Source organism: Pyrus communis, chromosome 15 (genome assembly GCF_041283825.1).
Source record: "Pyrus communis isolate YQ-2024b chromosome 15, ASM4128382v1, whole genome shotgun sequence".
Taxonomy (NCBI): Eukaryota; Viridiplantae; Streptophyta; class Magnoliopsida; order Rosales; family Rosaceae; genus Pyrus; species Pyrus communis.
In genome coordinates, this window is record NC_142579.1 from 25,670,101 (window position 1) to 25,693,524 (window position 23,424).

A 23,424-nucleotide genomic window follows, 5' to 3' on the forward strand; every position below is an offset into this window, starting at 1 on the left:
CAGTTACCACCGATATGGATTTAAGTAAGAATTTATAGATTGTGTACCAACGAGAATTGCTAGCAACAAAACTCAAACTTTGATGCGGCGGCATACAAAGCAGAGACGTTACTAATTGAGCTAACTCCCCTGGCCTTTGATTACTAACTTTGGTAAACCCAAGTAATATCCATTTGGGGTGGAAATCACGTCCATAGATGATGGATTAGAAAGCAATTTATTAAATTTTTTTTTTCTAAGCCGATTCCCTCTTACATTTGTCTGAGACAGTTAAGCATAACCAACTAAAACAATAAACTTGGTGTTGAAATGTATTTGAACTAAATATTGGGGTGTTAGAAATATTGTATGGGAGATGTGGTGTTAGAAATGTATTTGAGAAAAAAAAAAATTTAAACTAAATATTGGGGTTAAGTACATATAAATATTTAACTTTTACGAGAAATTGTAAATAAATTCTTATTTTTCTAAAATATTTTAAATAACTATTTAAAATTTAAAAAATTAAATCACTAGCGTTAAGTGATAATGTGCATAATTATTTACAAATTTAAAATTTAGCTTAGATAAAATGACCAATAGTGAAAATTTAGAGGTCCATAAAGTACGTGTTCATGTTTGCTTTGCTGTCAAAGAAACATTACATAATTATTTGGAATGTTCTAAATATTTTACGACGAAATTGAAATCAGCTAATATTCTGTTATTTTGGTACGTATGTGTCCTTTGTCTGAAGTTTTCACTGGATTGCGTTTGAAAGTTAGTTGTTATAGTGTACACAACTGAAACGGCGTCGTACGACTCACTAGCACTATAACAGCCAACATAATATTCCGAGCTAAGGACAACGACGACATGGTACACAGTGCCTATGATTCCTTCGAGCTCATCGGTGACTGCCCGACGAAGATCGAAGCCATCGAATCCTACGGTCCGAAGCTCCTCCTCGGCTGCTCCGATGGATCTCTCAAAATCTACGCTCCAGACTCCTCCGGCTCCGACCGCACTCCGCCGTCTGATTACCACGCGCACAAGCTCCAGAAGGAACCGTACGCGCTTGAGAGGAACGTCGCCGGTTTCTCAAAGAAGCCCTTGGTTTCAATGGAGGTCCTGGAATCCCGAGAGCTCCTCCTTTCCCTCTCGGAGTCGATTGCGTTTCACGGCCTCCCGAACCTGGGCACCATCGCCGTGATCACGAAGGCGAAGGGCGCCAATGTCTACTCGTGGGACGACCGCAGAGGATTCCTCTGCTTCGCGAGGCAGAAGCGGGTCTGTATTTTCCGGCACGACGGTAATTCACATGAATTTTAATTCTTATTATTTTTGTGTTTAGGAATTTAAGTTGAAAATGCTCGAATTTTGAAATCATTTGGGAATTGAATGTGTTTAGGTGGACGAGGGTTTGTGGAAGTGAAGGAATTTGGGGTCCCAGATGTGGTGAAGTCGATGTCATGGTGTGGAGAAAATATATGCATAGGGATTAGAAGAGAGTATATGATACTGAATTCTACAAATGGTGCGTTGTCTGAGGTGTTTCCTTCGGGGAGAATAGCGCCGCCGCTGGTGGTTTCTCTTCCTTCCGGAGAGCTTCTTCTCGGAAAGGTACTTGCTTTTGCCGTGTGTCCCATTTGGTTTGCGTTTTGGAATAAAAGCGCAAAAAATTTAGAGAACATCAATATATGGCATACTTTGCTGAATTTTAAGGCTGTATGTACATTGATGTATGGTAGAAGGGTTCCTAAAAGCAATACTGATTAGTGATAAGCGTGTTCTCGTGTTCTAGGATAACATTGGGGTTTTTGTGGACCAAAACGGGAAGCTTTGTCAAGAAGGCAGGGTTTGCTGGTCGGATCCCCCGAATGTTGTTGTTATTCAGAAGCCATATGCAATTGCTTTATTACCAAGATATGTTGAGGTACGTTGGGCCTAATATTCCTAAAGAAAGAAGTACTTATTTCTGCTTTTAAAATTTTACAAGACACAGGGAAGATATGCCTTTTGCAGGTTCGGTCGCTCCGGGATCCCTATCCTTTGATACAGACGGTTGTTCTTAGAAATGCTTGTCGTATTCTACAGAGCAACAATGCTGTAATTGTTGCATTAGAGAATGCTGTTTATGGTCTCTTCCCTGTTCCTCTTGGTGCCCAGGTATTCCTGATGCTCTTGCTGTGCTGACTACAGCTTATATTGTAGATGCACCATCTTCTTTGGTAAGGAGGTGTGAATTGTGTGTTTGCCTTGCAGATTGTACAATTAACAGCATCTGGTGATTTTGATGAAGCATTGGCGTTATGTAAGATGCTTCCTCCAGAAGAAGCAAGTCTTAGAGCTGCAAAGGAGGCCTCAATTCATATGAGGTGAATACTTTCTGCTTATGTGAATAAACTGATGTATTGGGGCCAAACTTGCAATAAATTTATGTCTTTGTATTATATTTTACATGTTCGAGGATGCTAATGTAATGCTTAAGTTTGATTTATATGCATCAGCAAGTGATAAATTCTTTAAATCCACTGACTGGTTCGCACAATTACAGCGGTTTTAGTATGCTTGGTAAACTTTCATCTTAAGTTTACCAAGCATACTAAAAACGCTTTAATTGTGCGAACCAGTCAGTGGATTTAAAGAATTCATCACTTGCTGATGCATATAAATCATGCTAGTTTAAAGCCTTTTCTTTTTATATGTTAAATTTTTTTGTTATTGTTTACAGATATGCTCATCATCTTTTTGATAATGGGGCCTACGAAGATGCCATGGAGCACTTTTTAGCATCTCAAGTAGACATAACCTATGTTCTTTCTTTGTATCCATCTTTGGTTCTTCCTAAGACAACTATGGTTGCTGTGCCAGAGAAGCTAATGGATATTTCTGGGGATTCATCATACCTCTCAAGAGGTTCGTCTGGTTTATCAGATGATATGGAACACTCTCTTCCATCTGTACTGGAATCTGAGGAGAGTGCAGCACTCGAGTCCAAGAAAATGAGCCATAACACTCTCATGGCTCTCGTAAAGTTCTTACAGAAAAAAAGATATGGCATAATTGAAAAGGCCACTGCTGAGGGGACAGAAGAGGTTGTTTTAGATGCTGTTGGAGACAATTTTGTGTCCTATGAATCTAGGCTTAAGAAATCAAACAAGGTAAACTAGTTATATTTGTTTTATATGTGATTTCAATAATTGATCTGGTATTGGTACACAAATTTCATATGGGTTATGAACATGTGATGAGAATTTTGTGTCACCAAATCCAGCATTCCAGATTTTGTTTGTCAGAACTCAGATATTGTGATATTTTTGGTTGCAAACTAAGAAATGGTTCTTTCTTTTTCTTTTTTGGTGGGCAAAAGATTTATGTTTTTACCACCCTGTTTCTTTATGATTTTTAGTACAAAAAGCTATGCGTTGGTTACTTACATAAAGTTAGCTTGGTTACGCATGAAGCACATAGTTATCAAAAGGAACCATGCATTGTTATATTAGATAAGATTAGCCTTTGGCAAACATGCATAACTCAAATGTCAGCAGTTAGTTTTTCTCAGTTGACCAATATTGATGACCTGGTGTGTGTACATTCCTGTCCGAATCTTCACAACTTGAATATCTCTATGTATATTGATATGGTCACTACCTTTTATTTAAATTGTGATATCAACAAACTCACGTTGTCTTTGGTACGTAAGGGGCGTGGCAGCATTCCAGTTACCTCTGGTGCTAGGGAGATGGCTGCAATCCTGGATACAGCACTACTCCAAGCTCTACTTCTTACTGGACAGGCTTCAGTGGCTTTGGAATTACTGAAAGGTCTTAACTACTGTGATGTAAAAATATGCAAGGAGATACTCCAGGAAAATAATCATTACGCTGCTTTGTTAGAACTTTACAGGTGCAATTCAATGCACCAAGAAGCTCTAAAACTTTTGCATCAATTGGTAGAAGATTCTAAATCTAACCAAGTGCAGACTGAACTGATCCAAAAGTTAAAGCCTGAGTCAATTGTTGAATATCTCAAGGTAGGTTTTCTCAATCTGTTTGATGACTTTGATCTTGAATATGCTAGTCATATTCTAGAAATTTGAGCATGTTAGTGATTTGAAAGATTTACATTCATCAATAACTGGAATTTGGACTCTGGAACCAGATGGTAGGATTACAGAAATCCGTGGTGTATATTATGAATGCTAAGTCAACCACAAGTTGCCTGACCATTTAAAATTTTTCATATCACTGGACACTACAATTTTTTTCAGCATTACTGTCATCTGATGTTTTTTCCATATACTTTGGAATATAGAACTGAAAATTGTGATGTAGGGTTTATTTCAGAAGTATAGAACTATATTTTAATGTTTCATACAACGGATGGAGTTTCATTTCCTAGCATCCAGCATAATTTTTTTTTTTTTTTGGAGAATGTTTTGTTTTAGGAACTTGGTTATTTGATCAGATTACTTGTTTTATTAGGATTAGGATCCAAAATATACATAAAATACCTAAATAGATATGATCGGTTTTCTTATGTGCAGCCTCTGTGTGGGACTGATCCCATGCTTGTCCTGGAGTATTCAATGCTTGTTCTTGAAAGCTGTCCAACACAGACAATTCAGCTCTTTTTGAATGGCAATATTCCAGCAGACCTGGTCAACTCTTACTTGAAGCAGCATGCTCCAAACATGCAGGCCACATACTTAGAGCTTATGCTTGCAATGGATGAAAACGGGGTCTCTGGAAATCTGCAAAATGAAATGGTAAGATGTATGCATGGTTCACAAATATAATCTACAAAATGTAAATGGTAAGGCCAATTATAAGTTGGGATTAAGGGTCATTTGGATTCGACAAGAAGCTAAAAAGGTAGATTTGTCAGAAACAAAATATCTGCTGCCAATTTCAGCGACTCTGTTGTAATTTCTGTAAATTGGTGATGCAAGTAGTATGCCGGTATTTACCAGTCAAAACTGCATTCTAATGGATTAAGTGCATGTGGCAGGTACATATCTATCTATCAGAAGTACTTGATTGGTATGCAGATTTAAGCGCTCAGCAGAAATGGGATGAGCAAACTTACTCCTCAACAAGAAAGAAATTATTGTCTGCTTTAGAGAGTATCTCAGGATATAGTCCGGAGGCTTTGTTGAAACGTCTTCCGGCGGATGCTTTATACGAAGAGCGTGCAATGTTGTTGGGAAAAATGAACCAACATGAGCTTGCCTTATCTCTCTATGTTCACAAGGTATTTTCTATATGTTCACATCCTAGAAAGACTATGTATGTATATTATGTGAATCCTGTTTGAGTTGATTAAGTTCTTGACTTTTGTAGCTTCATGTTCCTGAGCTGGCACTGTCCTATTGTGATCGCGTGTATGATTCCTTAATTCATCAACCATCTTCAAGATCTTCCGGCAATATATACCTAACTCTATTACAAATTTATCTTAATCCGAGGAAAACAACCGAGAACTTTGAGAAACGAATTACAAATTTAGTATCACCTCAGAATATCGGTACACCAAGGGTTGGTTCTACAAATACAGTTAAAAGTAAAGGAGGTCGTGGTGCTAAAAAAATTGCTGCAATAGAGGTGGCACCAGACATAAGAGTCAGTCAAAGTAGCACTGACAGTGGCAGGAGTGATGGAGATGCAGAGGAATATAGCGAGGAAGGAGGGTCAACAATCATGCTTGATGAGGTCCTCGATTTGTTGAGCCAAAGGTGGGACAGAATTAATGGAGCTCAGGCACTTAAACTTTTGCCAAGGGAAACTAAGCTACAGGTATTCATCATATTAATTCTCATAGTATATGCTTTTATTGACCACAACGCAATGTGTTTGCAAATAGTGAGTTTGAGGAAATGAATATTTGAATTCTGTTTTTTAAATATTCAATTAATGCATTGGTGTCGATGTCTCTTTAATCTGGTTTGTTCATGCTTGTCTATGTTGATCTGCAGCACTTGCTTCCATTTATGGGACCTCTGTTGAGAAAATCCAGTGAAGCGTACAGGAACCTTTCAGTGATCAAGAGTTTGAGGCAAAGTGAGAACCTGCAGGTATGAATATATCGTGCTTGGAATCTAGTTCGGCAGTGAGTAGGTATCTTAGGCTTGATCTTGTTGCAGATGATACTGAACTCCTAGTTCTGTGTTCTACTTTAGTCTCCTTTTCTCCTTGGCGCATGTCCTTTTGTTCGTTTAGTCCCATCGTAAAGTGCTCATTTAAAATGCTTTTTGATGAGGTTGAGATTCCCCAACGAGTTATTTATGTCAACGATTTTAAACGTAGTTCACCTGAACTAATAAATAAATGATTATCTGAAACAGGTTAAAGATGAACTCTATGAACAAAGGAAAGGGGTGGTGAAGATCACCAGTGATAGCATGTGCTCCCTTTGCAGGAAGAAAATAGGAACAAGTGTCTTTGCCGTGTATCCAAACGGGAAAACATTAGTGCACTTTGTGTGCTTTAGAGACTCGCAAAGTATGAAAACTGTGGGCAGAGGATCGCCGCTATGGAAGCGATGAAAACCAAGCATTCATATGTGGCTAAAAGAAACGCTTTCCTCCATTTTCGGTTAGCAGATGCTGAAATTCATGCACAAGTCTCAGCTTTAAGGCGGTGGTTTGACTATGCACTTTGCCGGGCACTCCAAGCATTCCGGGTTTCGCTCGTTTTGCTCAAGTGGCCACCGTGAGCGATGTTCGGCAGAGGTTCGGGGTAGATTGTGTGAGAGTGAGGTTGTGAGCTTTCTTTGTTGGTTATTTACAGCTTTCTTTGTAATGATTGTAAAATGTAAAAATAGTCGTCGTTTTGAGTCAAATTAAAAATGCATTGTATTTGTGGCAACTGAGAATATAAACCCAAGCAAAAATGAGTTACGCCAGTTAGTAACGTCAGTGTTCCCGTCACTTTGCATCCGAGGTTGAATTCCAATTCGCCTCCTGTAAGTTAGACTGGTTTAGAATTTAAAAAGTGCCCAAACGCAGGAATAATTAAGATGGAATTTGATGGTTAGGCAATGACATTGGTATTGTGAGTAGAATTCAACATTTTCCGACCCGACTTCTTCGCGGTAAAACGGAAAACAGTAACTCCAACCCTGGAGCCATCGCACGGGGGGTCCACGTGCAAGACCTCCACCTCAAAAACCTTCCTGGCCTTCTTGAAGAAAGCCGACTCCTTCTTCCACCGCCTCAGGTGGGCCATCACAAAAACCCTTCCCTCCTCATTCTCCTTCGCCTCACCTAATATCAGCAAACGCAACGTTTTGAGCAACGGCTCGTAGAGATGATCGTGATACACTACATCCGACGCCAGAATAAGATCAAATTCGCGCCCAATCACCTCCACGTCCACCGCTTCGCCCCACCCCAGCGCCGCCACTTGGACAATCCCGCCGTTGGCTTCCAATACCGAGGCGTTCGCTTCCACGTTGAATACAAGGTTAGGGATGACGTGTGGGAGGTCAGTGACCGTGACGGTAGCCCCGAGCGTGGCTGCGGCGGCGATTCCGACGAGGCCGGTTCCGGAGCCGAGCTCGAGGATTTTGAGAGGGCGCTTCCGCATGTCCAAGGCCGAGAGTGTGGGTCCCAGGGGGCTGGTGTTAGGGTCACCGTGGTGGCCGTCGAGGAGAGTGAGTAGCGTGGTGGCGGCCGGCCAGAGCTGGAAAGAGAGGCCTTGAGACCGGAGCTCCCGGATAAAGACGACTGAGTTGATGGAGTGGAGGCAATGTTGAGTCGATGGAAGGAGCGTTGCGGTCTCGGGGATCAGTATTGCATCGTCTTCAGAATCACCACCTTCTTGATCCGCCATTGATGCGCCGCCGATGATTCTGGTTGCGGTTTGACTTCAATTGGACTAGGGTGGTGTAGGGACTGTCTGGCGCACTATTTGATATTTATACTTTTTAAACCGCCTACTTGCGCGGATTTGGATCTCCTGCCATGCGTCCCCGCATACGAATTTACGAGTAGGCCCCTACTTATTTACATAATTACAAGGGACCGCACCAGCATGGATCTCAGATCAAATCTCATTTTTGTAGTGTGGAAATTCACTAAAAATACAGAAAGAAACGGTTTTTTGCTTGTTATTTCTGGAGAAGATGATACGATCGGTGATGGTGATAAACACGCAGGGGAAGCCTCGCCTTGCCAAGTTCTACGAATTTCAGGTCACCTCCTCCTTCCAATTTTCAATATTTATTTATTTATTTTTCTGTAAAATTTTATTCATTTATTTTTACGATCGTTGTATAAAAATGGCTGACTTTACAGTGTTTAAGGTCAGCCTGCGGAGAAGCAACAGGAGCTTATACGCAGCGTCTATGGAGGTTCTCTTTCTCGGTCTACTGTGATTTGTGCTTCATTTACTGCATAAATCATGTGGATGTTAGCTTGACACTCAATTTGTTGTGATCTTTATATTCAAATTAGGGTTTCATGTTTGGTTTCCTTTTCTGCAGTGTTATCCAGTAGAGCTGAGAATGTGAGCAATTTCGTGGACGCCGAGTCTATTTTCGGCCCGGTATTTTAGCTAATCTTCCCTCAAATTCTCAAATTCTTCCTACTTTTTATGTTTCTGTATGATCCGAATTGCAGCAGTTGGTCCGTTTCTTCCTACTCCTTTCTCAATGATTACTCAAATTGTGTATGAATCATTTTTTGTTCTTGTGCAGGATACTCGCCTTGTGTACAAGCACTTTGCAACTTTGTACTTCGTCTTTGTATTCGATAGTTCTGAAAACGAGCTTGCCATGCTCGACCTCATTCAAGGTACCTAGCGTTATCCCTATTTATAGAGCTGCTACCGAATTGCAAAGTTTCGAATTTACAAGTTACCGCACATTTGGCTAGTAGAGAATTCTCAAATTGATTGCTTGCAATTTTAGTTGAAATCAGAAGGCATTGGGAAAGCTTTTTAGTGTTGGAAATTGAAATTTCGAGATGTTTATTGCTAATTGGAAATGCAATGTGTTCAATAGGAGAGAATTTTCTTGCAGAGACCTTATGGTTACAGTTAATTTGTCACGACTCGATGAGAAATGGGGATTACTGTGTATATGGTCCTGACTTGAACAATAGACTAAGCTTTCACGCCCTCCCTATATTAAAACCGAACATGGCAATGATTAGCTTACTTCGATTCTCATTATTTCAGTTTTTGTGGAAACATTGGACAAATGCTTCAAAAATGTATGCGAGCTTGATGTGGTCCTCAATTACAGCAAGGTAAATTACTCCCTTTGTTTTGGCGTGACTATTGTTTACTTGTGATTTGTTGCATGTACTTTGATACTTCGCGTAAAAGAGTGGGTGTTAGATTACTTCGTTATTGTTTAGGAGATGTAGCTGAATAAAATGTTTGTGATCTTTGATTCGTGAAACCATTTCCCTCAAACTGTGCTTCAATTATTTTTTGGGCAATTAGCCACAATAAACATATTTTGACATTTTGTTGCAGAAGTGATGAGTGTTTATTATGTCGTCATTATATCCTCGTTGTATTGTCGTTATGTCATCGTTGTGCTGTCGATATATGATTAATACGTCGTCATTACTGAAAAATGATCATTTATGTAAACCAAATGTCAATATATGTTTATGGTAACTATCTTCTTCTTTCACAGATGCATACCGTATTGGATGAGATCATTTTTGGAGGTCAAGTGCTGGAAACAAGTTCTGCTGAAGTTATGAAGGCCGTCGAAGAAATCTCAAGGTGCTCTCTCGTCTCTCCCTCCCACCCCCTCCCCCCTCGTATCTGTCAATATTCTTTTGCTGACTATTTTGAATGTCTGCTTGCTTATTTTCATCTGAAAAGTTAACGGATTCACTAAACTTTTGGTGCAGGTTAGAATCTGCCTCAAATGCCATCTCACTGGTCCCAAAATCTGTTTCCTCCTGGCGGAGTCGATAGTTTGCAGTTTAGAGTGATTCGTTATAATATTTGTCTTTTGATCACACACCGATCCTCCAAGTTTCTTTGAGAGGAATCACTGCAGAGCTCTTGCAATATTAGTGCGATGTTTGTGAATATTTGGATGCTTGATGGATGGCTTAATACTTGCATGAAAAAAAGAAAAAGAAACGCGTGACAAGCTTGAGTTATCGGTGTTATATATATATATACATATATATATTCTGTTTTCTTGAGCTGTTGAGCATGTGTGTTTTTCGGTTTCGAGCCTTTGAGACACCTTGTACAGTCCGAGGAGGCAGCATATACCACCAAAACGGAGCGTCAGTTTAGTATGGTTGTGTGCTTGGTTTTCTCGGCTCCATTGCCCGCCCTTATTTCAAACTACTATTTCTTGTCAACATGATTTGCAGGAAAACCAAAGAATTTTGAGGGATCAAAAGATAATTAACACGAACAGGTATAATGCAGTCTCATATTGTTCGCTTTCTATGCTGGATGAAGATACAAGATAACAACACGACCACGTATGCCTGGAAATTTCGGAGCACACCCGCTACAAATTGAAACCAGTCAGATTAGAATCATTTTAATGGCTTGTTCACATCTTCAAGAACTACGCGTGCAGCGTTACGCCCGGGTGCACCCATCACACCGCCCCCTGGGTGGGTTCCGCTCCCGCACAAATACAGCCCTTTCAGCGGCGTTCTGTAATTTGACCTGGATTGTGTATGCCAAATTTAACATAAACAGATATAGACTTTTTACACAAGGAAACATGAGGCATCGCTATAGCAGGAAAGATTGTCACAGGTAAAATCAGATGTCATAAGATATACCATCCCTTCACAGGTCGCATGAGGAAGAGCGAATCCAATCCCATAGCACCATGGAAGATATTCCCTCCTGTCAAAAAACATTTACAAGTCAGTGTGAGTTTTTCGGTGCTGCAATCATGCTGAGACGATGAGCCATCTCATCGATTATGCATAGAAAGAAGAAAATGTTTGGTCTATTTTAACATTTCACACTTTCGCTACATTTTGAGTTAGATCAAGCTTGTTTGACAAACTTCCCATCTCCGTATTGTGATGTTCAACGGCTGCCATTTCCGGCCAAAACCCTTAATATCATTTATGGTGAACTAAATTTGGCTGAACCTTCTGCTTACATTTCTACAAAGATTTGAGTTTTGAAGTACCTGTCAAACCAATTTCCCTTTCAAGGTCTGGCGGAGTCAACATGTCGTAACCAATGATTGATGAACTAAACCCAGGCGCATATTCATCAACCAAGCTAAAACATTTTTGTGCGAATGATTCCTGCAAAGGCACCATGCCATTTTGAAAGAATTAGTCAGAGGCCTAGAGCAAGATTTCTGTGTCACCACAAAAGTATTCCATCAGAAGTATAGTTGCCACAAAAAAGAAAGCAAAAAGAGTTGCTGCCTCGTCTAGAAAGAAAAAGATAGATATTTCGCTTCTCCGACATCTTACAGAGTTTCCCCCTCATCTTTTTGCAAAGAAATTAAAAACGCACTCTGTAAACAGTATCTCCCCAGTGGCCATCTGAGGGGCTATATGGTGTGTATTGAGTAAACAAGTTGATCACATGCTTGCCTACAAAGAGTTGAATTATGTCGTATGAGAACTAGAATGCTTTCTAGAGGAACGAGACATATGATACACACGTTCAAGGCAAAGAAGTTTTATGTACCAGGTGGAGAAATAGTTTTGTCGAGTACAGAGGGAATTGTCATCTCAATAACTGGTCTGTTTGATGGCAATCCATTGACAGCATCTTGCCAGGCTAAGTGAAACTCCTCCATGCTTTAGAATAGAGACGGAAACAATATGAGAAAGCACAGCATGTGGAATCAAGGAAATGATAATGGTGAGATAAAAGCATACCTCTCAGAACCAATATGAATGCTGCCCACATGCTGAGGACCTGCATCCGGATGACCTATCTTGCAACTTTTGAACAGGGGCAATTTATCAACCGCTAAATTTATTTTTGTAGTTCCCTGCGGATAGGTAAGTAACCTCAAGTTAAGGGAAAGATTATTAATGGAAAATTTGAGACGAACGACCCAGCAAAGAAGTAATAAAAGGAGCTTACGGAGCTGTAATCAGAATACTTAATTGCACGGATGAAACCATCAGGAAGAGCATTATCTGGTACCAACTCCTGTGTCATATATAATGGAAACCTATAGTGTATAGATTAAAAATGCATTTATTATAAAAAATTTGAAGGTTTACACAGGTGTTATTTCCCATCTAATTTCTCACAGCCCAAGTCTTCTCTATATATTTGAATTTACATATGCAGGCCCAGTATTTTACCTTGAAGGTTTTGTAAGGGGTTGCATTTGATAAAACAATTGAAGAATGCACCTGTGAGCCATCAGTCAGCAAAACCTACAACAAGACATGTAAACTATCGAAAAAGTTAGATTTAAGTTTCAAGACTACCTCATTCAGGAAGCAAGAAGAAACTAACCCCGTCCGCAGTGCCAGAGTCATTAATCAACAATTGCTGAACCTGAACAACAAAAATTGAAAAGTTAAAGGTAGCTATAGACAAGACAACCGCATAATGTATAAAGTCATACAGAGAGACAATATAAAAGAATTGTCAAACGCAAAAAGTTTGAGAACTGAAGCATAAACTAAAGCTAGCTCCTTTCTGGACATAAATACCTCTGCACATGTTACAATATGAGCCCCAGCTTCCTTAGCGGCATTAGCGATAGCCAAGGATACTGAACCCATGCCACCTTCAACAAACCTATAGCAAAAATTGGGTTTCCAATACTAAGAGCAAGTCTAAATAGGGATAAACCAAAAATGTTTAACGAAAGATATTGTAGAAAATGAAAGCTGACAAGAAAAGAACAAAGAATATCTCAAGAATTTCTATCAAAGTATCATGTGAAACTAATTTTGGAAAAAAAAAAAAAGGGCAGAAATATGTCAAGCAAGCAATAGAGTTACTTACGACCAAATTCCACGCTCACCATCAGTTTCTCCCATCACATGATGTAGCAGAACATATCCACTCCCAGGTGTATGGACACTTCCCTAGATAAGAAACAGCGTGGAAAAATGACTAAACAACAGTAGGAAAGTCCTTTTGAGAAGAAAAAAAAACACACACAAAATGTCCAGTATATACGACAAGTATTAAAAAATTTGAAGTAACGAATCTCCCACCATTCATGAGAAGTCTTACCGTAGTTCCTATTACAGAATCCATTGCAAGGGTTGCCTTCAGAACATCTGACTGCAAACAGCAAAATCAACTAGAGAGAAGACCAACAAAATAATATGCAAAAACTTCACAATGTATGAACTTTGGATGAATCATAAATGATAACTCTCATGTAGAAATGAGTTGATCACCTCAAACCAGTTATTCAAAACCTTGGATGCCGGGGATAACAAAAGGTCCATAAACTCCCTGTCAAACCCAATAATCACACAATCATAAACCGAAATCAATTAGCCTACCTCCATAACCATAGTAATTCATGCTGGTTCTAGCTATAACATTGTTAGGAAAATTAATGATTCTTACACAAAGTCCTTTTGGCCTAAGGCGGCCGCTTGTCTTAGACACCGAGCCCAAAACATCAAATTGTGCATCTTATTCTTAAACCGATCACTAACACTGCAAGATGACTCGCATTGCAAAGATTCAGGGGGAGCTGAATCCAACAAGGGGTCCATAAAGTCACAAAAATTCCCCAGCTGATTCCCATATCTGCACAATCAATTTATTCAAAACCAAACCAGAGCGAATCGAATACCAAATGCAGAATACAAAACACAAAATACAGGATACGGACTATAGATAGTATAAGTATAGACCTTGGATAAGCATCGGCGTCTCTTTTGGAGAACTTGGAAATCTCAGAGTGGTTATGGTCCTTGTTTGGCCCCAAAAGAAGATATCTTCCATCCAAACAGGGTGTAAACGACGAGTGACTCCCCTTCAGCAGCTTCAATCCGTGCCGCGGCAGCTTTAATTCTCTGTTAGAAGGAGGCGTAAGGCATAGTTTGGTAGAAAATTAAATTATTCAAACATTTCTACGATGCAAATGCACAAATAGACAAATGAAGAGATGAACAAATGTGTTTTACTTGATGATGGAGGGGCGGAGGAGGCTCTGGAGGTAGCTACACCGAGAGAACTTGAACCCGGGAACGAGCTCCTCGGTAACGGCGGCCCCGCCAATCACGTGCCGCCGCTCAAGGACGGCGACGGATAGGCCCGAGCGTGCGAGGTATGCGGCTGCTGTGAGGCCGTTGTGGCCGCCTCCGATGACCAGAGCGTCCCATTTCTTCTTCTTCAACGCGGTTGTAGCGGCGGCGGTGCCGGTGCTGCTGCTGCTAAAGCTCCTCCGCCACATTTTTTTCCTCTACTGGGACTGGCTTTTGCTTTCGTTCCAAAAAGGGAAAACTCAACCTTTAATTTTGAAAACTAGTAGCATTTTCATATATTTGTTTTTTTTTTTTTAAGAGGCAACTGGTGGCAAGTTACGTTTATCTACTCTTTTCGGATGCTATGAAGACTTATAGAGGCATTTCAGCCTCTTTGGCCACAAGTTTGGCTTCTACACCAACAGCAGGTTTCGAACATATATTTGTTATTTGAATTAAGGTAGAATATTTTACAGATATATTCATGTTGATATATTAGTTTTTTGTTGTAAAATATTAATTAGATTTTTTGGAATTGGAAATGCATAATTTTAGAAATTTTTTATTGATTTTAATATTTCTAGAAAATGAAAAATGAGTATAAAAGAAATAAAAACATGTCCTAAAAACAATTTATGTTTTTGGACTTGAATCTAAAAGCTCCAAAAAGAAAATAGCTTTTTAGTTAAAATAGATTTTGAATTTAGTATAATTCTTACCTTGAAAATCGTTAAAAATAATCTCTAAATTTATCCACCGTAAATTCAAAATAAAATAATTATCACACCTTGCTTAATCACTTAAAAATTAAAATGGCGCTTTACACCCAATTTCGTGATTAATCAAATGTTTAACGGCTGTGTTCTTTCACTCTATTGCTTTTCTGCTTTTTTATTCTTCTTTTTTTTTTTTTCTATTCAGGACTAAGCACCAGAATATTGAGTATATAATTTCACATGTTTAATCAAATCCCAGCCCTTCATTTTTATGGACGAGTGGATATGATGAGTATGGTCGGCTCATGCGCTATGCTCACGAGAGAAAATCTATATACATTCAATCATGTAAAAGATCAGGAAGTGGCCTTTTATCACATGAGTGAAAAAATGTTGAATTCTTGTATGATGAGTTCAAATTACATGATGATTAATCTAATATTTAATCTAACAAATAATTACATAACCAAGTCGGAAAGTATTTTAAAGTTTCAGTTGGAATAGATATAAAGGACAAAGGTAATTTAAGATGGAATTTTGTAATTTGAAATGCCCCTTCACAAAAAAAAAAAAAAATAAAATAAAGATGATTGCAATTTTAAGAACTATGCTTTCCGCCACATACTCTTGTCTTATAATAATGCTTAGTTGCTAATTAATTAACCACCTTCCTGCGTGATTGCAATTTGAAATTTCAATTTTGTTATAAGAAAATGATCGTGACGTAATTAGCCATAAATAATTATAATCAATATGTAAATCAACATTTTGGAGCATTAATCAACGCCTTCTTTAGTTCTAGCTAAAGCACTTTGCTGGCGTTGTTAGGAACGGAAGATGGCAGCTGAATTTCTGCTTACTTTTGCAGCCCAGGGAATTCTCACTAAGGTGGCTTCTCTTGCCGCTCAGGAAGTCTTGCTCGCCTGGGGATTCAAAGGAGAACTGACGAAGCTTCGTCGATCATTACTTCAAAGATATGGGTGTGTGTATCAGAAGAGTTGACAGGGAGGAGAAATGTTCTTTTACTCGATGACATTTGGAATGAAAATGACATTCTATGGAGCAGCTTGATTAGTTGTTTATCGAAACTCAATTCTGCTCGCGGCAGTGTTGTGATTGTAATCACTCGGCAATGCTCGAATAGATTCAGAGTTACAAAGAACTGGAAGAACGATTGCTCAAAAGTGTGCTGGTTTACCATTAGCGGCAAAGGTATGCACTGATCGATATATTACCACTAATTAAATATAGTTTCGCTAAAACAGATTAATTATTCACTTTCGATTAACTTTTGGAAACTGTTATTAGCATTATAAAAATCTCATTCGACACTCTTCACAAGTGTTTTTCTTTCTAATTAGAGAAAGTTTGGAGTGTTAAATGAGATTTTTGGAGTGCTAATAACAATTCCCTAACTTTTTACTCCTATTAATTATATGTTGCTTATGCACCTTGTTATAATCTTTATTGATTGAGATTCGGACTTTCGTGCAAACAGGCTTTGGGAAGCATGATGCGTTCTAAAAGAAAGTGCACATGAATGGTTATCAATTCAAGAAAGTAAAATATGGGAATTACCGGAAGGAGATGAGAGAATCATGTCGATTTTAAAGCTAAGTTTTGATAATCTGAAATCACCACCTTCGAAACAATGTTTTGCATATATATTGCTCCATATTCGAAAAAGATTTTAACTTTGAAAAGAATGATTCGATCCAACTGTGGATGGCTCAAGGATTGCTCCGCTCTCCAAGTAGTCGAGAGATGGAGGATATAGGTAATGAATATTTCAACAATCTATTAGAGAACTCCTTTTTTCAAGATTTTACGAAGGATCGCTACGGGTTTATCATCAGATGCAAGATGCATGATCTCGTACATGATCTTGCAGAACTAGTGTCAAAATCTGATCGAGAAGATGAACTGAACGTCCTAAAGAGCCAAATATTCCTTCAATACAACAAAGAAAAGAAATGTTGAGAAGGTGCGCTCCCTATTTAAATGGTGAACTTTGTAACTTCTTCTCAAGCTTCAAGGCTTTACATGTGTTAAATCTAAAATCTATTCTGTTATGATCTTAAGGAGTTGCCCATTTCAATTGGTGAGCTAAGACACTTGAGGTATCTCAACATTTCCAGAACAAAAATCAGGGTACTTCCCAAATCTATTGGCAAGCTCTAAAACCTCCAGACGTTAAGAGTGTTAACTCCGACGGGATCTCTCGAGAGTTCAATGTTTCCAATAGAGCTGGAAAATTTGATCAACTGGCGACATGTTTATTTCCACAAGTGTGTGGTTCCGTTTGGGATGAGATGATTGACTCATCTTCAAACGTTACGTTTCTTTACTTGGATAGCGCGAGGAAAAGCTTAAACATTCTTGAATGTCCAGCTCTGATTGAATGGAAGGAAGCGGTTGTTGTGATGCCATTGCCAACCGATGAGAAAGTAGCGCCAGTAGCGTTTCCCTGCCTCGAGCAGTTGACTCTCTCTTCTTGTACAGAATTGAGAAATGCTCCTGCAAATTTTCCATCTCTCCAAAAGTTGAAGTTAGATTGTACTGACACCGTCGCGTCAATAGAAAATATAAGCAGTCGACTAACTACTCTCACTTCCCTTGAAATACATGGCGCCAATGCGCTTACTTGTCTGCCAGCAGGGATGGTGGAAGAGAACCACAATCTTCGGTCACTGCTTATCAGGAATTGTGAAAAGCTGAGGCAATTGCCCAAGGGGCTGGACACACTCCCTCTTCTTGAGAAGCTAACTGTAAGGAATTGTCCTTGTTCAGAGTTGATTCCAATTACGAGACAAGACATGTCCCCGAGAATTGGTGATTGAGGATTGCAAGACATTGTCGAGCTCGCTGGGCGGGTTAGAAGACTGCACCGCTCTTGAGACGTTGAGAATAAATTGTTGCCCCAATCTGACATCCATTCCAATTTCACCATCCCTCCTCGGTTGTGATGAATTATCAAGCCTACCAGGTGGTCTTGAACATTGCACGTCTCTTCAGGATTTGGCAATAGTAACGAATTGTGCAAAGATCACATCCCTTTCAATTCGCAACTTACCTTCCCTCTGCGAGTTGCATATTTCGAATTGGCATGGTTCAAAGAATCTGCAAACTACATCCCCTGACGAGGAGGAGTTATCTTTGCACGGTTGCACATCCCTCCGTCGAGTGAACACTGTAGAGTGCCATGGATTCACAAGCACGCTGAGCGGACTATGATCTTGTACTTCTCTTCGCTCACTGTGTATCCATGACTCTCAAAATTTGAGGTGTTTACCGGTTGACGGGCTTCAGTCTTGTACTTGCCTTGAGCATCTGGAAATAAGTCGTTGCCCTAAGCTAGAGGCTCTTCCCAGTTTAGAAACCCTTGCATCTCCCCGTCATTTGTCGATTGAATAAGATGTTGCATTTGGAATAATTTGGAATAATTTGCGGGCTTTCAGGAGGCTCTTGTGTACACTAGCTATGCATTGAATGATATCCATTAGTTAACTAGTACAAACTTAATCCAGGTACTAGTATTTCTTATGTTTGCTTCTTTAAAGCCATAACTTTTTTTTAATACAAGCAATATTTTACTCTAAATTACACTAAGACAGGAGCGTTCGAACCAGACATGAAGAGAAACGCTCTATCTACCAAAGCAATCCACCATTTGTAGGCCTTAAAAGTTATTAATTTATCCTTAATTTATAAAGGAAAGTTCTATTCACACACCAATTTTTAACTCCCACACACCCTTGTTAATTGTAGCCATTGATCTTCTTCAATTCATTCGATTCGGCAGCTGAAAATTAAAAGGGGTATGTTTGAAGTAAAAATGGATGTGTGGATAGCACTAGTCTTTATAAATTAAGGATAATTTAGGGTTTTTATTGTAAAGTTATTTAAACACAAACCCTTCTTTAAGAAGATGAGCGTAAAAGTATTGAGAATTTTAACTTCCCATGCGTTTACCAACACATGGTATTAAGGGCATGTTTTCTTACTTGGTGGGGACAAAAAGAAATAGATATGAGAATGAGTGAAAATAAAAGCGAATCGATACGAGATAAACGACCCACTTACTTTTTCATCCTTTGAATCTCCTTGTGAGCTAGAAAATGTTGATGCATTCTCATAGAGTTTAGTTTGAACTTATCAAATGACTAATTCTTAAGCATTAAGTATCTTCCTAGTTGGTCTAAAGCCTGAAAGGCTGAAAGTAAATTACAAAGGAGATCATCACTTTTGGTTTTAGTTTCCTTCAGGGCTACGCCTAGGGTACACAGTTTAACATGTTTAGAGTTTAGTCAAGCCAAAAGATGCTTTCATGGGGAATTGCCCCAAGATAAGCACAAAAGGACATATCACATAATTTTAATTAACCTTCTCTAACATGATTATCTTTTACTAATTAAACTAATCGATTTGCTCCAAAAGAGGATAAAAATACCTCATAAGAACAAGTTAAAAACACAAAGGAAGTACTTCCTTTACCAAATCCGCCGATTTGGAAGGTGGCCAAGAAAAGTTTAGCCAAAATGTGATTAAACTTCACATGGGGTTTAAAAGATTTGTTCCACACTTAATCAAATAGTATATATTATAAACCTGCAGCTTGACAAAGAAACATCATTTTTCTTAAGTTTTATTTGTGTCCGTTTTTGGACCGCTTCCACATATTTTTTTTTTTATCTCATTGGTGAATCAAAAAACCAAATTCTAGGCTGTAGTGACAAAGAGGATAGAACTTACCTGCAATGGAGATGCCATAATTCAGGTCAATCATGGACTGCCATGCGTTTTAACATTCCCACAAGGCAATGCCTTTTGCACTTGGGGTTACTGCTACAATACTACCCCTGTTGCACGAAAGTCTTTCTCCACTGAAACTAGAATGCATGTTTAGGTAGGACTAGAGTGCATCAAATTTTATATAGTAGCTAGGAAAAAGAAGTGATTTGATTCTTGTAAGTAACCACAATGTGGTCCTGTCACTTCCAGAAAACCAGGGAGAAGTTATTTAATGACATAAACATGCAGAAGATTTGAGCTAAGAAGTGGAAATGTCTTGGAAACAAATGCTTCAAGGATGCACACATACACATGTTTATAACAACAGTTGCTTCCTTTGTATCAATAAATATCAAGAAAGAAGTTGTTTGGAACACACAACTGGATTTTACAGCTCTACATTCATTTCCTAGGAAACTAAGACATCAGAAATTAACAAAGCAGGTATATCCAAATTCTCCTAACCAACACTGTTTTGCAATGATATAAATTTAAGGAAAGAATTTCAAGATTTCAGTCAGTCAAGCAACCCACTACTAATAACACCGATATTATCCCAACCTAACCATCTGCACATCCCTGCAAGCGTCGAGTTTTATCACAAAAGACCTTGATACGATTAAGAGTAGAATGATTCAATATAAGCTTTAATTTATTCTGTCAAGTTTTCAATATAGGATTGCATTTTTTTACTTAAAAAAAAGGCTTCACGCTGACATCTAAGAATTCTCAAAAGGTTAGAGGGTTCACTTCTTTTGACAATGTTTAATGATTCTTTCTACTTACGAAATCACACGTGCTTATATAATATTTATATTAGATCATCGTACTTCCAATCATAAAAAAGTAAAAACTTGAAAGGGAAGCAAATTACCATCCTTAGAGATCTATCTGTTCCTAGTTTCTGCTGCTTATTCTAAGCACATAAAGTTTTATAATATGCTATCCTTAAGTTTTGTCTGCCAACTTGCATCATCTCATTTGTATGAACTGTAATTCTTTGGTCTCATCTTCGCTAATCGCTTGACTTGGAGTACTATACTACCTTTATTCATATTTTACTTTCTACACTATTTGTTTTCTCTGCCTCCGGCTTTCCCTTTAAATTTCTTCGATTCCTTTCATCGCCCAAATTCGTTCTCTCTTAAATATCCTACCGAAACTTGGTTCTCGTCACTTCCAGCTCCACCCTACTAATCTTGCTCTAATATCTCATAAAAATGGCACCTAGCACGCTTTCTTCTCCACACTCCAATTCAACTTGGACAGCCAAACAAAACAAATCATTCGAAATCGCTCTGGCAACATATGATAGGGAAACCCCTGATCGTTGGCATAATATTGCCAGGGTTGTTGGAGGGACGACCGAGGAGGAAGTGAAGAGGCAGTATGAGATCCTTCTAGCGGACATCAACCGCATTGAGTCAGGCAAAGTTCCCCTTCCTAAGTACAGGAAAGTCGGAGAAAGCAGCATCAGCAGTGAAGAAAAGAGGTAATACACTTTTTTATCCTTATTACTTGACAAGATGAAGACTAGAATTACTGTTCGTAAGTCCTTAATTGACCATATATAGACCTTACGGTATTCATGTCCACGAGATATATAACCAACAAAATCAGTGAAGCTCACTTCTGTATTAAATCCCTACTCAAAATATAAATATAATAATTTCTGGTCATAAACCTCTCAGGCTACAATTTGATACTAACCTTCTCATTCTTCATTTTGCATTGCCCTCACTTTTCATAGGCGGAGTTGCACTATCACCATGCATTATTAACTCACTACCAATGATTTTGAATAGCATGAATATAATGTCAATTCCAGTACCTATTTCTCGATTTGATGAAGGTACATGACAATGACATTATTCAGCTACTCACTGCTTACCCCTCGCTCATATCATTTGTTCCTATACTCCCTCGCTCATATCATATGTTCCTAATGATAATTAATTTTCAGCACTAGAAAGTACTTAATTCAGAAAAAATTATAAGCATCCTGTATAATAACTTCCGTTTACCTTCTACAGGCTAAAGGCCCTAAAGCTATAAAGGAGCCCTCCAGCAGTAGACACAGCACCAATTTCCTCTTGAAGTGGATCTAGCAAATTAGCAGTTAACCTATATCTCCACTCCCTTCCCATTCCCTCCTACTTTTTTCCCGTAACTTCTACATGCAGCATACTTTTCTTTGTCTTGTTTGCACATGTAACAAGTAAGAATCTATGCAGATGCAATTGCTTATTTATTTATTTATTTATTTATAATCATCATTAATTAAAGAGAGCATGTATTACTATTAGCACATGATCATTAGCTCCAGTTGCACAAGGTGGGGTGGGATTAGGGGGCAGAAATCTTAGGTTAAAAATCAAAGAAAGGAAGCATTAAATAGCATATTACTATAATTGGCTAGTGGCTACCAAATCCTTAACTTAATACAATAAATTTTTGCTCAAAAAAAAAAAAAATACAATAAATTAGATTCACACGAAACACTAGTATCATAAGGGTGTAAATAACCGGTTAAATCAAATTCAATGCCATCCAACGAACGACTATTCGAGTCTTCAAAAAGTTTGATCCAGTCACTCACATTAGCATGGACAATTTCTAGCAATTGATTGAAATATGAAGTCAATATGAGACCCACATCAATGAAACCCCAACACGTGAGTAATTGACGCTAGCATTTCAATGTCATTCGTCAAACTATTGTTTCAAACACAACCTATACAGATGCTAAAGATAAAGATATCAAATTTGTCTTACAGTACTCTTTTTTCTCTGCAACCCAGAAAATAGAAAAGCTTGCAAATTCTTCCTAATCTGTAGTGGTTTGCAAAGGCAGGGGCTTTTCTCCTTCGTTTGGTCCGCCGCCACTCTTTTCTCTGTAAAGTTTTGCCCTTTCAAACATCTGCTTTGGACCAAAACCCAAAAATCAAATTTATTTCCCAAATTGCCCAATCATTCACAAACAGGAATCTGCCATTGCAATGCAAACAAGAGAGAGTGAGGTTAAAATCGTACCTTCCGTACCGTCTCTTTCAAGCAAGTTCTGTGCTCATCCATGGAAGCATGAAGAAATTCATGAATGTGATCCCTCAAATTCGATACGAAGCTGCCGCTCCCGAAATTCTTCTTCCTGCTACAAGAACTCATCGGCACCCTTGATTTCAAAATTCCTAGCGTAACCCGAAAACGACGTCGGTGCGGTGTTTGGAGCACAAAGGGGCTGAGCAGAAAGGTGAGAGAAGGTTGAAAAGGAGGTAAAGACTCCAAACTGACGCCGACTTCGGGCGGAATGTAAAGGCGGCAACGGATAAAAACGACGTCGTTTCTTCTGTAGGATATATTCGGTGGAAGATTCGAATTGAACCGGGCCAACTTGAACCCGTTAGGCCCAAAACGGAAAGTGCACAGTCATAGCCAATACTGTTGCAAATTCTTCCCTCTCCGAGAAAGCAGAAAGTGAATGCAGACAGACAAAGATGTCATTTCAGGTTCGTCGCTAAATCCCGAATAAATGACAATCCCCTTTGCCATTCTAGCTTGAACGGTTAGATTCGGTGTTTAAAGGAAGTGAAAATTAGTGGCAATTTCTGATTTTTTTTGCGACAGATAATACTCGGGTCGGCGTCGGCGGCGCGCCGGCAAATACCGGCAGAGATAGGATACGAGTTCTCATAGTTTAAACTACTCTAATTTAGTCGGGAGTTTTTCGTTAAAGTAAATAATATCAGAAGTTTTTTGTTAAAGTGAATAATATCAGGAATTTTTTGTTAA

At 38.9% G+C, this 23,424-nt stretch overlaps 5 protein-coding genes and 1 long non-coding RNA gene across 7 annotated transcripts; 3 read left to right on the forward strand and 3 right to left on the reverse strand.

The window, feature by feature from the left end:
• Positions 1-678: 678 nt before the first annotated feature.
• On the forward strand, positions 679-6,848 carry LOC137740894 (vacuolar sorting protein 39). Its single transcript, XM_068480701.2, has 12 exons — positions 679-1,291; positions 1,391-1,602; positions 1,784-1,915; positions 2,005-2,148; positions 2,245-2,357; positions 2,714-3,143; positions 3,686-4,015; positions 4,529-4,750; positions 4,993-5,235; positions 5,325-5,777; positions 5,957-6,055; positions 6,326-6,848. The coding sequence occupies exons 1-12, from the start codon at positions 856-858 to the stop codon at positions 6,524-6,526; spliced, it is 3,015 nt and encodes a 1,004-aa protein (XP_068336802.2). The 5' UTR covers positions 679-855; the 3' UTR covers positions 6,527-6,848.
• On the reverse strand, positions 6,810-7,878 carry LOC137740904 (uncharacterized). Of its 2 annotated transcripts, XM_088686911.1 has the most exons (2): positions 7,026-7,878; positions 6,810-6,943 (listed from the first exon to the last, which is right to left on the reverse strand). In XM_088686911.1, exons 1-2 carry the CDS (start codon positions 7,812-7,814, stop codon positions 6,908-6,910), a joined length of 825 nt encoding a protein of 274 aa, XP_088543037.1. In that variant the 5' UTR covers positions 7,815-7,878; the 3' UTR covers positions 6,810-6,907. The 2 variants fall into 2 exon arrangements, with proteins under 2 accessions (XP_088543037.1, XP_068336811.2); XM_068480710.2 differs by lacking the exon at positions 6,810-6,943 and having other exon boundaries at positions 6,986-7,878.
• On the forward strand, positions 7,867-10,107 carry LOC137740913 (AP-3 complex subunit sigma). Its single transcript, XM_068480722.2, has 7 exons — positions 7,867-8,175; positions 8,292-8,334; positions 8,467-8,528; positions 8,680-8,776; positions 9,162-9,232; positions 9,631-9,722; positions 9,854-10,107. Exons 1-7 carry the CDS (start codon positions 8,107-8,109, stop codon positions 9,918-9,920), a joined length of 501 nt encoding a protein of 166 aa, XP_068336823.2. The 5' UTR covers positions 7,867-8,106; the 3' UTR covers positions 9,921-10,107.
• Positions 10,108-10,346: 239 nt separating this feature from the next.
• Positions 10,347-14,410, reverse strand: LOC137747824 (uncharacterized). Its single transcript, XM_068487968.2, has 16 exons — positions 14,069-14,410; positions 13,796-13,957; positions 13,503-13,688; positions 13,328-13,385; positions 13,158-13,208; positions 12,924-13,006; positions 12,626-12,713; positions 12,426-12,467; positions 12,269-12,343; positions 12,042-12,110; positions 11,831-11,946; positions 11,637-11,749; positions 11,460-11,539; positions 11,122-11,242; positions 10,760-10,826; positions 10,347-10,640 (listed from the first exon to the last, which is right to left on the reverse strand). The coding sequence occupies exons 1-16, from the start codon at positions 14,335-14,337 to the stop codon at positions 10,505-10,507; spliced, it is 1,716 nt and encodes a 571-aa protein (XP_068344069.2). The 5' UTR covers positions 14,338-14,410; the 3' UTR covers positions 10,347-10,504.
• A 2,079-nt stretch (positions 14,411-16,489) lies between these two features.
• On the reverse strand, positions 16,490-20,604 carry LOC148690774 (uncharacterized). Its single transcript, XR_015957332.1, has 2 exons — positions 19,597-20,604; positions 16,490-18,322 (listed from the first exon to the last, which is right to left on the reverse strand). It is a non-coding gene; the product is annotated as an uncharacterized LOC148690774 (long non-coding RNA).
• Positions 18,261-21,893, forward strand: LOC137747716 (protein RADIALIS-like 4). Its single transcript, XM_068487878.2, has 2 exons — positions 18,261-21,127; positions 21,669-21,893. The coding sequence occupies exons 1-2, from the start codon at positions 20,856-20,858 to the stop codon at positions 21,688-21,690; spliced, it is 294 nt and encodes a 97-aa protein (XP_068343979.1). The 5' UTR covers positions 18,261-20,855; the 3' UTR covers positions 21,691-21,893.
• Positions 21,894-23,424: the final 1,531 nt, after the last annotated feature.